Source organism: Onychomys torridus, chromosome 5 (genome assembly GCF_903995425.1).
Source record: "Onychomys torridus chromosome 5, mOncTor1.1, whole genome shotgun sequence".
In the NCBI taxonomy this organism is placed as follows: Eukaryota; Metazoa; Chordata; class Mammalia; order Rodentia; family Cricetidae; genus Onychomys; species Onychomys torridus.
The window spans coordinates 39452181-39465435 of NC_050447.1; the positions used below are offsets into that span (position 1 = coordinate 39452181).

General features: G+C 46.3%; 1 protein-coding gene across 2 annotated transcripts in view; it reads left to right on the forward strand.

Annotated features, from left to right (window-relative positions):
* Window positions 1-10009: 10009 nt before the first annotated feature.
* The window catches only part of Znrf1 (zinc and ring finger 1), a 96073-nt gene continuing 92827 nt past the window's right edge, over window positions 10010-13255 (forward strand). For both annotated transcript variants that reach the window (XM_036187461.1, XM_036187462.1), the window contains exon 1: window positions 10010-10567. In XM_036187461.1, coding sequence (XP_036043354.1) covers window positions 10144-10567 — 424 coding nt within the window. In that variant the 5' untranslated portion in view covers window positions 10010-10143. The remainder of the gene's footprint in view (window positions 10568-13255) is intronic.

The following is a 13255-nucleotide window of genomic DNA, read 5'->3' on the forward strand; positions in this document are numbered from 1 at the left end:
TAATAAAGATCACTTAGATCAGAAATTAGCCCAGCCTCTGCATCATAGCAAGACCTACCCCCAAACCTACTCTCTGCCCCCACCCTCCTCCAATTACCTTTCTTCTGTCGCCCAGCGCCCTCCCATACCTAACTCTCCATCACAAATGACCAAGACTGACTGATCTGAAGATAAAGACCAGTCTAGCCTCAAAACAGTGATCCTCCTTCCTCAGCCTCCTAAGAACTGGGATTACAGGCATGCTGCACTACACCCTGGGAAAATAACATTTTCCATGTCTGTTCATGAAAGCACATCAGAATCAATGAATATGTTAATTTACCTAACATGATGTATTCTTACTTGCCTGTTAGCTGGAAACAGTAAATATTGTATAACTGCTAACTGAATGATTACCAGCCAGGTATGACTGGTACTTAAGAGAGCATGACAGGTCGTAGGGGAAATTACAGCCAGGAAAGGTAAAGAACTCATTAGGAAGGACCCTGCTTTACGTATTTAAATTTTGTTTGTGGGATGAATAAAAATAAAGATATTACAAAGCTCTGTCTGTCCACATGTGGCTTGGCAATGTGCTGGATCACCCTTGTCACCCACTCTCAGCTCTTTCTGTCACATTTCTCCAGGTCTCCCAATCTTTTTTTTTTTTTTTTAAAGACAGGTTTCCATGTTGCCCAAGCTGGCCTGGAACTCAACTGTAGCGCAAATGATTTTGTTCTGATTCTCCTGCCTCCACCTTTCAAGTGTCAGGCTAACCGGCTGGTGCTACCACACCTGGTTTCCAGATCTCAAAATCTGCATGTCGTGTGTTATGAGGACAGAAAGTACTTTGGAACTGAGATCCTTGGTGCTCCCTCCTTCATTAAGGAAAGGGAGCATTTGTGCCTTCCCAGTTGCCTCCTCGGGCCCTTCTTTAACATCTTCCACCTACACTATGTCCCACCCACAAAGTCACGTCATGACTCTGCTATCAATGACTGAGGACTCTGAAGCAAATCGAAAGCTCTCTGATTGCTTTTTCGTTCCTGCGCACATCTGAGAGTCACGGGTGAGTGTCCTGTCTGTGGCAGAGGCTGGGGAACATTGGCGGTCCATGTCACATAGACCCCAATGTACTGACCACACAACAGGGCTCTCACCTTCCTGTATTTCCAGAAGGTCACTTAATTAGCCAATCCAAAGAAAAAGCAAGATACCCAGGAAACCTAGAAATCAAGGACCTCAGCTGGCTTTTAACGGCAGCTAGCCATGAAATTTCAACACACCTGTGTTTTTCTTTTTCACTGGATGCCGGAGAAGTGGCTTAGTGGTTAAGAGCACGCAGTGCTCTTGCACAGGACCCACATTTGGTTCCCAGCACCCAGGTGAGGCAACAATGCCTTTGACCTTCACTGACACCTGAAGCCCCAGACAGACAGCACACAAGCACACAAGCACACACGCACACACACTGAATAAGTACAAATGTAAAAAAAAAAAAAATTGAAAAAGGTGGGTTGGCTCCGTACCTTATTAGTACTGTGAATAGAGCTGCAGTAAATACTGGTGTGCTGGTACCTGTGTGACAGATTGACAGGGAGTATTTTTGGTAAATACTCAGGAGTGGTATAGCTGGATCACATGGTAGATCTATTTTTGGTGTTTTAAGGAACCGCAATACTGCGATACTGATTTCCATACTGGCTGGACTAGTTTACATTCCCACCAGCATTATATAAGACAACCCCTTCTCTTTCTAGCCTCCTGTTTCCTCTTCTGCAGGATGTAGAGGTAGCTTGCTGCTCCCCACCACTACTGCCGAATCCTTTTATGCCTGGAAACCTTGGACCCTTGCTCTGAGACCCACTAGTAATTTCCCTCTCTTTACCAATCAGCAAATATTTGAGGATGTGCTCACATGCTTAGCCTTCTGGCTTTGCATATTTGGTTGCTTGTTTCTCTGCTCAAGTTTTTCTTTTCAAGCAAAACAGTAGAAACACAGAGCTCCGAGAGGGGTCAAGAGAATGTTTCTCAGTGGAAGACTTGTGTCTCTCCCAGTTGAGGTGCTGGGGCCCCCTCAAAGTGGTGGAAAGCCCTTCCATCCTCTGACTCAAAGCAACAGGGAGAAGTTTCCCATGGCCAACCAGGAGCTGGTCCTGACAGTCCATCTCCCCCATTGCTTGAACTGTGCAAGCCTCAGGCTTCTTGTATACTTCCTAAGATGTTTGAAACAGGCTGCGCAGCATAGCTCCTGCGTTTTCACATTTGCAGTGGGCTTTTGCAACACCTATTTTATCAGCTTTCTCCTGACTGTTATAGAAGGTGGGTCAATCAATATTCATTAACCTTGCTGCATTAAAGAGTGCCATGAAGCGGCTCACCCATAAGCAGTAAGAACATAAAGATAAAACAGAAAAATGGAAGGTAGAAGTCAAGGACCCGTAGCAACGGCTAGTGGTTAAGAGCACTTACTGCTCTTCTGAGAGGATGCAGGTTTAGTTCCTACCACCCATGCTGGGCAGCTCACAACTGCTCCAGGGGATCTGACACCCTTTTCTAGCCTACCCAGGCACCACCACACACATGCTATAAATGTAAATAAAATAAAAATCTTTTCTTTTTTCTAGATAGAGGTCCAATTCAAACAGGGACTTTCCTGTTATTTTTGGGGGGGGGTCACAGGATATTGGTAGGTTCTGAGGCTCCATTTGTCTCTTGTCCCCAGGAGCATCCTTATTCCACTCGGAGCATCTGAACTCATAGGAAAGGATTTGCTGCCTTTCCCAGACCCATTAACCTTCTCCCTCTGTGGTGCTAGGAATCCAGCCCAGGGTCCTGGGCTACACAAGTGCCTGAGCACTGAGCTATAGTCTCAAACCTCTCTACTTTTTTTTTTTTTTTAAGGCAGATTCTTGCTAAGTTACCCATGCTAGTCTTGAACTCATTCTACAATCCAGATGAGTCTTAAACTCCCAATTCCCTTATCTCAGCCTTTCAAGTAGCTAGGATTACAGTCATGTGTCACCAGTCTGGCTCACACTGAGCTCTATAGGTACAGATGTGTATGTATGTGTCTACATGTTCAGTGCATTTGAGCACACATGTATGGGAGTGCATGTGCACATATTCACTAGAGGCCAGAGGAGAGGTTATACCAGTGTCTTTTTCCATCACTCTCCACCTTATGTATTGAAGCAGGGTCTCTCATTTAGACCCAGAGCTTGCCACTTGGGCTAGCCTAGCTAGTCAGCTTGCTCTGGGGATCCCGTGTCTTCACCTCCCATGTGCTTGGATTACAGGGAGGTTGTATGCCCATCTGGCATTTACATGGGTACTGAGGATCCAAACTCTTCTTTTGAATTTTCCTCATGCTGGCATGGCAAATGCTTTACCTGCTGAGCCATCTCCCCAGTCTCTCACACTGGACTCTTGATGCAACAAATGACAACATGAAACTCCTCTAAGAATTTAGGACTGGGTGCATGCCAGCTTGTTGCAATGTTATGGACTATTACCAGGTAAAGGGAGGACTCAAGTCCCTGAACCCCAGCTTCATACTGTGATGTCACTTCCTAGAGAAAATTGTCCTTTGGGTACGTGTACAGGCTGGTGACAAGGGCAGTCCCTGAGAAGGGCACCAAGGTGCACCATTAGCATGTTCCAGAAAGAGGGGGCTTTGCTCGGCTGTTTGGGTGGCAAGCCTATGAGCATCAGCCTTTTAATAAACAGTAAGATATAATATAAAACTACAGGCCAAATGGCTCATTTGCAAAAAGAAATACGGCTCGAAGCAGTCCTAATCTTTGTCATTTTGTTTAAAAGCATACAGAGCAAACAAAACTGTCATCTGGAGATTTCATGATTAGCATATTCACTTTAAAACACAGAAGCTCAGTTCTATTCCTACTGGCTATGGGACCTTTTAGTATACATGTGGCATGTATCCATCTGTCTATCCATCTACATATACATGGCACAGTGAGCATAGCAGTAAGCACCTATAGCCTTGGCACTCAGAAGGCAGAGGTAGGAAGATCAAGAATTCAAATCTAGCTGGGGGCCTACACAGTGAGATTGTTTTCTAAATAAAAATAAGGTACTGGAGAGATAGCTCAGTGGCTAAGAGCACTTGTTGCTCTATCAGAGGACCTGAGTTCAGTTCCCAGCACCTTGCAAGGTGGTGCTTCCCAATCAGTTTCAGATCTGACTCCCTCTTCTGACCTCTGTGGGCACTGCATGCATGTGGTGCACATATGTACACACAGGCAAAACACTCACACACATAATCTAAGAAAAATTTTTAATAAAAAATTTACATGGCAGAGAGACAAAAATACTAAAACATGTATTATGTGGACAATGTTTTTCTCTGTTCTATCACCCAGAATACCCTGGCCACCACTGTCTCTCTCCCAAGGGGATCACTATGTTGCTTCATGTATCTCTCCAATTTATTTTTTTATTTTTTATTTCTTGGTTTTTTGAGACAGGGTTTCTCTGTGTAGCTTTGGAGCCTGTCCTGGAACTTGCTTTGTAGCCCAGGCTGGCCTCGAACTCACAGAGATCCACCTGCCTCCGCCTCCTGAGTGCTGGGATTACAGGCGTGCGCCACCACCGCCCGGCTGTATCTCTCCAATTTATATATGTAGACATACATAAATATCCTCACCTATGTGCTGAAAGCACATAGATCTTTAGTTGAGGAAGAGGGAACTTGTCTTATTTTAAAAGGGTTTAAAATTTCTCAATTCCTTCAAGCTTTGGGATAGCCCCTCCCTCAAGGCATGGTTGGAGAAAAATACGTGGAATTTTTACTTAAAAGCTGAGGATGACATTGAACTCCTGATCTTCTACTTCTCCTGTGCTGAGTTTATAGGTGTACACCACCATGCCCAGATTATGCAGATTGAACCCAGGACTCTGTGTGTGCTAAGTAAGTTCTCTACAACTGAGCTACATCCTCAGCCTCTTATCTTTCACGTCTCCATTTAGACTCTTTGCCCTTTGTTACCTGTCTTTTAAATCAATGCTATGCTTTCTCTCTCATGACACATAATCATTCATATAGCAAATATTTCTGACAGTGCATGCCAGGTACTGTTCTAGATTGATCTATGTTTCATCATCGATGATAAACCTGTAATCCCAGGACTTGGGAAGTAGAGGCAGGAAGATCCGAAAAGTCACTCTTGTTTCATCTTTCTTCTGGGATCCCCTTCAGGAGTTCTTGGGATTGAACCCAAAGCCTTGCTTATGCATGCTAGGTGTGGTGGTTTAATAAAAACGCCCCCCTCCCCCATAGATGCATGTGTTTGAATGCTTGGTCCATAGGGAGTGACATTTTTAGAAGGTGTGGCCTTGTTGGAGGAAGTGTGTCACTGTGGAGGAGGGCTTTGAGGTCTGAGCTGCTTAAGCACAGGCTCAGTGGCACATAGTGCTTTTCCTGCTACCTGTAGATCAAGATGTAAAACTCTCAGCTCCTTCTCCAGCACCATGTCTACCTGCATGCTGCCATGCTTTCCACCATGATAATGATGGACTAAACCTCTGAAACTGTAAGTCAGCCCCAATTACATGTTTTCTTTTATAAGAGTTGTTGTGGTCATGGTGTCTCTTCACAGCAATAGAAACCTTAACTAAGACACTAAGCAAGCACTATACCACTGATCTAGATTCCAAGTCCAGATATATAGTATTATAGTAAACTTTATGTAACATAAAACTGCTCTTCACAAATATGTGATTCAATGGATGTTTTTAGTATATTCACAAGAATATGCAACTCTAATTCTAGAACATTTCCACCACTTCAAAAAGAAACTGATTAATAGTCACTCTTCATCCTTCCTTTCAGGTCCTAGTGACCCTAATCTATCTTAATGGATTAGTTTACTCTGGACATTTCATGTAAGTAGAATCATACAACTATACAATAATGCAGTTATTAAATAAATGACTTCTCTCTAGCATTTTTTCAAGTTTCATTCATATAGCATCTATCAGCACTTTATTCCTTCTTATGACTATTAGTTCATTGTATAGACACCATTATTGCTTTAATCTGTTGATAAATATTTGAGTTGCTTCCAGTTTTTGGTTATTTCAAATGCTGTAGCTTGGTGTGGTGGTACAAGTCTGTAGTCCTAGTTCTTGGAAGGTAGAGGCATGAGCATCAGAAATTCAAAGTCATTCTTGTGTGCACAGGGAATAAAGAGATAACCTGGGCTATGTAATACTTGGTCTCCAAAATATAAAACAAAATAAAACTAGTCCTGGAAAGATAGCTTAGTTAGTATAAAAAAAAAAAAAAGTACTTGCTATACATAGTAGGATCCCTAGCACACACCTAAAAATTCAGGGATAACTGTGTGCATCTGTAATCCCAGTGCTGGGGAGGTGGAAACAGGAGGACCCCTTGGGCTTGCTGGCTAAGGAGTCTAGCCAGTCAGTGAGCTTTAGGGTTGGTAAAGAGCCTATTTCAAAAAACAAGGCAGAGAAATTATTGTGGCAGACACCCTATATCTACCTCTGATTTCCACAGGCTTGTGTATCCCCACACTCAAACAGGTACAAACACACACACACACACACACACACACACACACACACACACACAACCAAGTAATGAGGCTATGCACGTTCCTGTATAAGTTCTTCGGTGGATGTATGTTTTATTTCCTTAGAAATATACCTAAAATCCAAGTGTAGTGGTGCATAACTTTGATCCCAGCACTCAGGAGGCAGAAGCAAATGAATCTTTGAGTTTGAGGCCAGCCTGATCTTCAGAACTAGTTTTGGGCCAGCCAGACCTACCCCAACAATCCTTGTCTTGAAAACCAAAAAATAAAAAAGAAAGAAAAATATATATACCTAAAAATGGAATGGCTAGGTCATATTGTAGCTTTTATTTTTATTTTTTTGAGACAGTGTCTTATTGTGTTGCCCTGGCCAGCCTGGAACTCACTCTGTATACCAGGCTGGCCTTAAACTCACAGCCTTCCTCCTCTGTCTCCCAGGTGCTGGGATTAAAAATGTGTGCCCACCATACCCATCTCTAATCTTTTTGAGGATCTGCCAGGCTATTTTCCAAAGCAATGAAACATTGAATGTTTCCAGCAGGAAGATATGAGGGGCTGATCTCTCCACTTTTCAATAGCTGTTACCACCTTTCTCTGAGGATTGTCATTCAAGTGGGTGCAAAACGGCTGTTCTAAAGTTTATGAGAAAGGGGACTCCATCTGTCTTGTTCATCCTATATCCTAGGAACTTCTTAGATATTAAATATTTTATTAGGGGATTGGGTATAGCTCACTGATAGAGTACATATCCAACATACATGGAGCCCCAGCTTCAATCTCCAGCACTTAAGTTGGGGGGATAACTATATATGTACACACACACATACATACATATATATGTGTAGTAAATGAATAAGATCAAAAGCTACTTTGTTAAGATGGTTAATATACTTAACTTCAAAAACAGACGTGTCAAGAATCTAGGTTTTTTTCCATGTACAGTACTGAACCACCCCTTTTTCTGATACCATAGTCTCTCTTCTGAGAAAATGGATGAATGTCCCCTTTTTTATAATTTGTGATTTTTATGTGTATGAGTTTATATGAGTGATTGCTACTTACATGTGGGTACCAGTGGAAACCAAAAAAGGTCATCAGATTCCTTGAAATTAGAGTTAGAAACCAAGCTCAGGTCCTCTGCAAGAGCAGTATACTTTCTATTGAGCTATCTCTCCAGCCTCTGTAAGTTTCTTTTTCTGTTTCTTCCGATCATTCTTTTTGGTTTTAGAAGTGCATATATATTCCTGATTTAGACACAGATAATATGGATATTATCTCAATGTGCTCCTTTTATATATTTTTTTATAAAATCTTAGATTTACTTATTTTTTTGTGTATGAATACCTTGCCTGCATGCATATAGTGCATCTTGTGCATGCTTGTTGGGTACCCTGGATCTGGGGTTATGGATGGTTGTGAATCACCACATATGTGCTGAGAATGACCCTGGGGCCTCTGCAAGAGCAACAAATGCTCTTAACCTCCCAGCCATCTCTCCAGTCCCGAGACACACACACACACACACACACACACACACACACACACACACACACACTACACTTGGCTTTTCAAAACAGGGTTTCTCCGGTAGCCCTGGCTCTCTTGGAACTTGCTTCGTAAACCAGGTTGGCTGAGAACTCCCCTTGCCTCTGCCTGGGATTAAAGGCATGGTACCACAGCCCCGATATTTCTTGTATTAGTTTGTCTTACAAAACTCTGAACTGAGGGTTGGGGATTTAGCTCAGTGGTAGAGCTCTTGCCTAGCAAGCACAAGGCCCTGGGTTCAGTCCTCTGCTCTGGCAAATAAAACCCAAAAAACTCTGAACTGTTTTGTTCAGGTCTTTTTGCTCACCCCCAGTTACTCAATGCTTGCAAATAGCCATCTTCTTGTGGCCTTCCAGGCTAGCCACCCTGGAAGAGGCAAAGTCTATCAGCCTCTACTCTCCATACCCATTTTTGGAAGCACCTGGCACACTTGATAAAGTGACAGAGGAAGTCAGGCTAGGGACTGGGTGATGCTCACTTGAAAAATTATTTGTTCAATGAATAAGCAAACGTGAATAGATGAGAAAGACTGGGACTGAACTGGAAAGGTGATTCTCTGTTGCAAAATGCAATCCGGTCAACAAATATTTATTGAGTACTCACTGTGTCCTTGCCTTGTGGCTCTATGTCAAAATACATGGTAAACAAAAACAGGAGTCGGCCTTGGACAAGGAGTTTCTAAAACCACTTCTAAGCTGCATCGTTCTATTTCCATGCTTTTATCCACCTATTGATTTTTGAGGATTACATTCTAGCCTAAGAAATCGACTCGTTTCCTTAGATTCAGATAGTTGGTTCTCATCTGTCAGCAAAACCCCGATTTCCATGTGCCCCCAGGGGACTGCTGTATCTCCTAAAAGCTAACCCCAAATGTTTGGGTCCAAGCTAACTTCCCCCCCAAAACGCTAAACTTCCTCATGTTGGTTGGGGTCCTTGGATGGGAACCTCCAAACCAACGGACAGCACGTCCAGCAGAGGGTGCTGTGAGGGCAGGTTTGTGGCGGGAGGGGAGCTCGCCCAAGGACCCTCCAACACAGGTAGGCGTCTGAGTTGGTTTCCTTTCTTCCTAGTTTTCCTTCCCACCCACTAGAACCGTCGCCGCCCCTCCCCCACGCGGGGGATTCTCCTTGCACACAGTGATTCGACTTTCGCGGCGACCCTAGCCGTGCCCGGTTCCGGAAGAAGTCTGGCCTCTGTCGCAGACGCCCCGCGGCTGCAGCTCTCCTGTCCCCGGACCGCCAGGGGCGCAGGCGGCGGGTGGGTGGGGACCTCCAGGGCTGCAGCGGGCCGCCGCGCCGCAGGGGCGGCGAAAGGGTTAACCCGGCAGGAGGGGGGGAGGGAGGGGGCCGCGGGCCGCGCGTGCGCTCTGCCGCCCTCCATTGTCTCCACGGCGGCGAGGAGCGCCGGCGAGCGCAACCCGGGGACCGAGCGGGGCGGTGCGGCGGCTGGCTGGAGGGGCCGGCGGCGGCTGGAGCCGGAGCGCGACGCCACGCGACCGCGGCTTCCAGAGCTCCGCCTGGCTGCCCCACCGCCGCGAGCCCTCCCGAGGCCTGGAGGAGTCCCGGCCGTCGGCCCCGGTCGTCGAGTCCTGAGACCCGGGACGCGCGCGGCGCCCCGAGCCTCCGCCGCTTCCTGCTGCGGGCGGGCGGGCGGCCTCCTCCGGCGCCTCCCTCCCTTCGCTGCGGCTCCTCAGGCTCTCGAGCCCGGGGGCGGCCTGTGGCGCGCGGCGCCCGCTCCGGACCGCGCGTCTTCGGACCTTACGGAGAACATGCATTGGTCTTGGACTGTTTGAAATTCTTAGTTTGGGGTCCCCGCTCGCTCGCTTTTTCCGCCCCGCGGATTTTCTGAGGTTTTTTTTTTTTTTTTTCCCCTCCCTCTCTCTCTCCCTCTCTCTTTTTTTTTTTTTTTTTCCATTTTCTCCCCTGGAGGTTCTTTTGTAAACCTCCCCCCCCTTTATGTTCGCCCAGCCCTCCACCCGCTTCTGAGTAGTGGGGGAGGGTTTAGGCCTCCAGGTTCCCGCCCCACCGGGGCCCGGGCGAACATGGGGGGCAAGCAGAGCACGGCGGCCCGCTCTCGGGGCCCCTTCCCGGGGGTCTCTACTGATGACAGCGCCGTGCCCCCGCCGGGAGGAGCGCCCCATTTTGGGCACTACCGGACGGGCGGCGGGGCTATGGGGCTGCGCAGCCGCTCGGTCAGCTCGGTGGCGGGCATGGGCATGGACCCCAGCACGGCCGGAGGGGTGCCCTTTGGCCTCTACACCCCCGCCTCCCGCGGGACCGGCGACTCGGAGAGGGCGCCGGGCGGCGGAGGGTCCACGTCGGACTCCACCTATGCTCACGGCAATGGTTACCAGGAGACAGGCGGCGGTCACCATAGAGACGGGATGCTGTACCTGGGCTCCCGAGCCTCGCTGGCGGATGCTCTACCTCTGCACATCGCACCCAGGTGGTTCAGCTCGCACAGTGGTGAGTCCGCGGGTGTCCGAGGCCTTAAAGGGTGGAGTGTAAGGGAGGGCGCGCCGGGGCGCCCCAAACCTCTTCGTGTGCTAAGCTATGGGGGATGAAGCTAACTCCTGCCTTTCCCTTGGTTCCTCCTATGCCAGAGGATGAATAAGATCAAGTGGTTTAACTACTGCCAGGGAAAAAGCTGTCTACCAGGCTGCGGAGCCGGGCGTTTTAGGAATACAGGCATGTGTTCACTTGTGGATGGCAGAGTGAAACCTGCCCATGTATTAGCATCATGATCCTCAGAGAAGAGGTCTTCTTGTCTGGCTTACAGTTTGGACTCTTCATTTCTGCCACAGCAGCATGGTTGGTGTTTACCTGTCTGGTCAGGGAGGTTAGTGTCTCCTAAACAAAGAGTGAGAAAAGAGATAAAACTAAGGGGCACATGGTTCTTAGATTAGGGTCCTTACCCTTGCTAGGAAAGGGAGGTGGCTAGTTTTCCCTCCCAGCTGGGTAGCTGTATAAATTGTTTAAAATGGAGCAGGAGGCTGGCTTAGACAGGTGTGGTCTGCTATAGGGAAAGCCTACCCTCCTTGGATTTGCAGGACGAGGGTTCTGGTCTCCCATGCTGCATTCAGTAGACTTGGTTCAGTGGCTTTCACATCCCTCCATCTTTTTTCTCCTGCTCCATGATAAGTGCCTGATCTTCCCGTGAATCTGCATCTTTTTTTTTTTTTTTTTAAACAAAGCACCAGAAAGGTGGAGTATTATTGCCTTGCAGTTGGCACATGACTGGGGAGGAGGAAGATTGAGAGAATCTGGATGAATTCATTCTGTGCACTTCTGGTGACAAGCCAGGAAAAGGCTGGAGGGGGATTTCCCAGGCTCTGGCTGGTAGGGCAGAAAAGGCCTGGCAGTCGCTTCTAGAGGAAAACAGGTCTGTCTGCTTGGCTGTCCTGAGAAGGCAAGGCAGGCTTCTGGAAAATTGGTCAAAGGGGTGTGAGACAGCTTGTTTGCTAATTAGCCGTTGAAGTGAAGAAGTAACATATTCAGACTCCTTTGGGTGAGTTGGGAAATTTTAGATACTGTGGAGGAGAAAGCATTCTCCTCTCCTTAGGGTACATTATAAAAGATTTACCTGTGGGATTACTCTTGTAGCTATTTCAAAACAGTATGTTTTGGGGGGTTCTCTCCTTTTCTCTTTCTTTTGGTCAAGCATATAATCTTGAATTTTTGATATAACTTTGGCAGGGATATAGTGGCTAGTTTAAAGTCTCTCTGACTGTAATTAAACTGTTGGAAATCAAATACAAGGCATGTCTGCCTTCAGTACGCTTTAGGCATTTGGTTTACGTTAGGCATCTTGGAATTAATAATCTTCCTATTTAGTTGAGTCCAGAAGGAGTCCACTGTATTTGTGAGACTGTTGTGATTACATTTGTAAATAAACTGTCATTGATATGCTTTTAAAACTGAAAATAGTGTAAATAGGTTCTCTAAAATCACAGAGTGATTTTTGAGTGTGGCAAACAACTAGTTGTATAAAGTCTTGTATGGAGGAGAGAGAAAATCTTACCTTTTGGACAAGATTTCTTAAGTCTGTCTCTTACTAGAAACTTCTTTAGCCTTGTTGCACTGCCAGGTTCCCTGATAAAGTTAGGCGCTTACAACTGAATTCCAAATTTTCACACTCTTCAGCTGTGAAGCCTTAGATTTCTCCCCCACCATCATACCCCCATTCAGGCCTGAGAGTAGGAGCATCACTGAACAATAGGAATACAAGAAAAGCTGTAGATACTAATCTTTTCAGTGTCTCTAAAGTATGTGAGGCAGGCTCTTGTTGACATTATAGGTAATACATTTATTTATTTGTTTGTTTGTTTATTTATTTTTAGTATATGGGACCATTCTGTCCTTTTGCAAGACTTTGAGCCCATTGAATGCCCCCCAGGGCATCCTGCAGTTCATCTCAAACTGCCTCCACAAATTCCCAGATGCCTTTTGCTGGGGTGGGTGTACCAGCCTGACTGAGAACCACTGTTTAAAGGGATTGTTTCTTTTGTACAAATAAAGTAATTAGCTTTTCCTGTGCTGTTCACTTGAGGTGAGGGCTCATTTGTATCAGTGGTTCTGTCTCCTGGAACAGGCCATGGAATTTTCTGGGGCATCCTTTTCTCTCTTGTTCATGGCTGCAAGAAGAGAAGCCCTTTCTACTTTGGAGCCTTTGAGTTAGGTCTGAGCATCTTTTGCTCTTGAGTGGTAAGATTCCAGCGGTAGGGCTTGCGAACTTGATTGACCAGATGCCTGGAAACTGATACCGTGTCGTTACTTGTGTTTTCAAGGTGCGGAAAGCCGTCATTGGTGAAACAGGTCAAGGCTGTGGGCTTAGGCTGTGTCTGGAAGTAGGACTACTGAGGGGTTGCAATCTTAGGTCCTCTTCTGGGTAGCTTTGACCTTGGACAAGACACAGCACCTTTCTCTAGGCTGCTCTTCGTTATTTTAAAAATAGATGTGGTAATCCTCAGTGGTGGCAGCTTGTAATGGTTGTTCTCCAAAACCCTGTGAGAGGACATACTGCATTCACCTTTGTCTTCATGTTCCTGTGCCGTCCTCACGCTGTGACCCTTGCACATCTTGAGTTCTCTATGACAGAAATGCTTGTTCTTCCATTCTTCACATAGATAGCTCTTATGGACCCCTTAGGGCTCA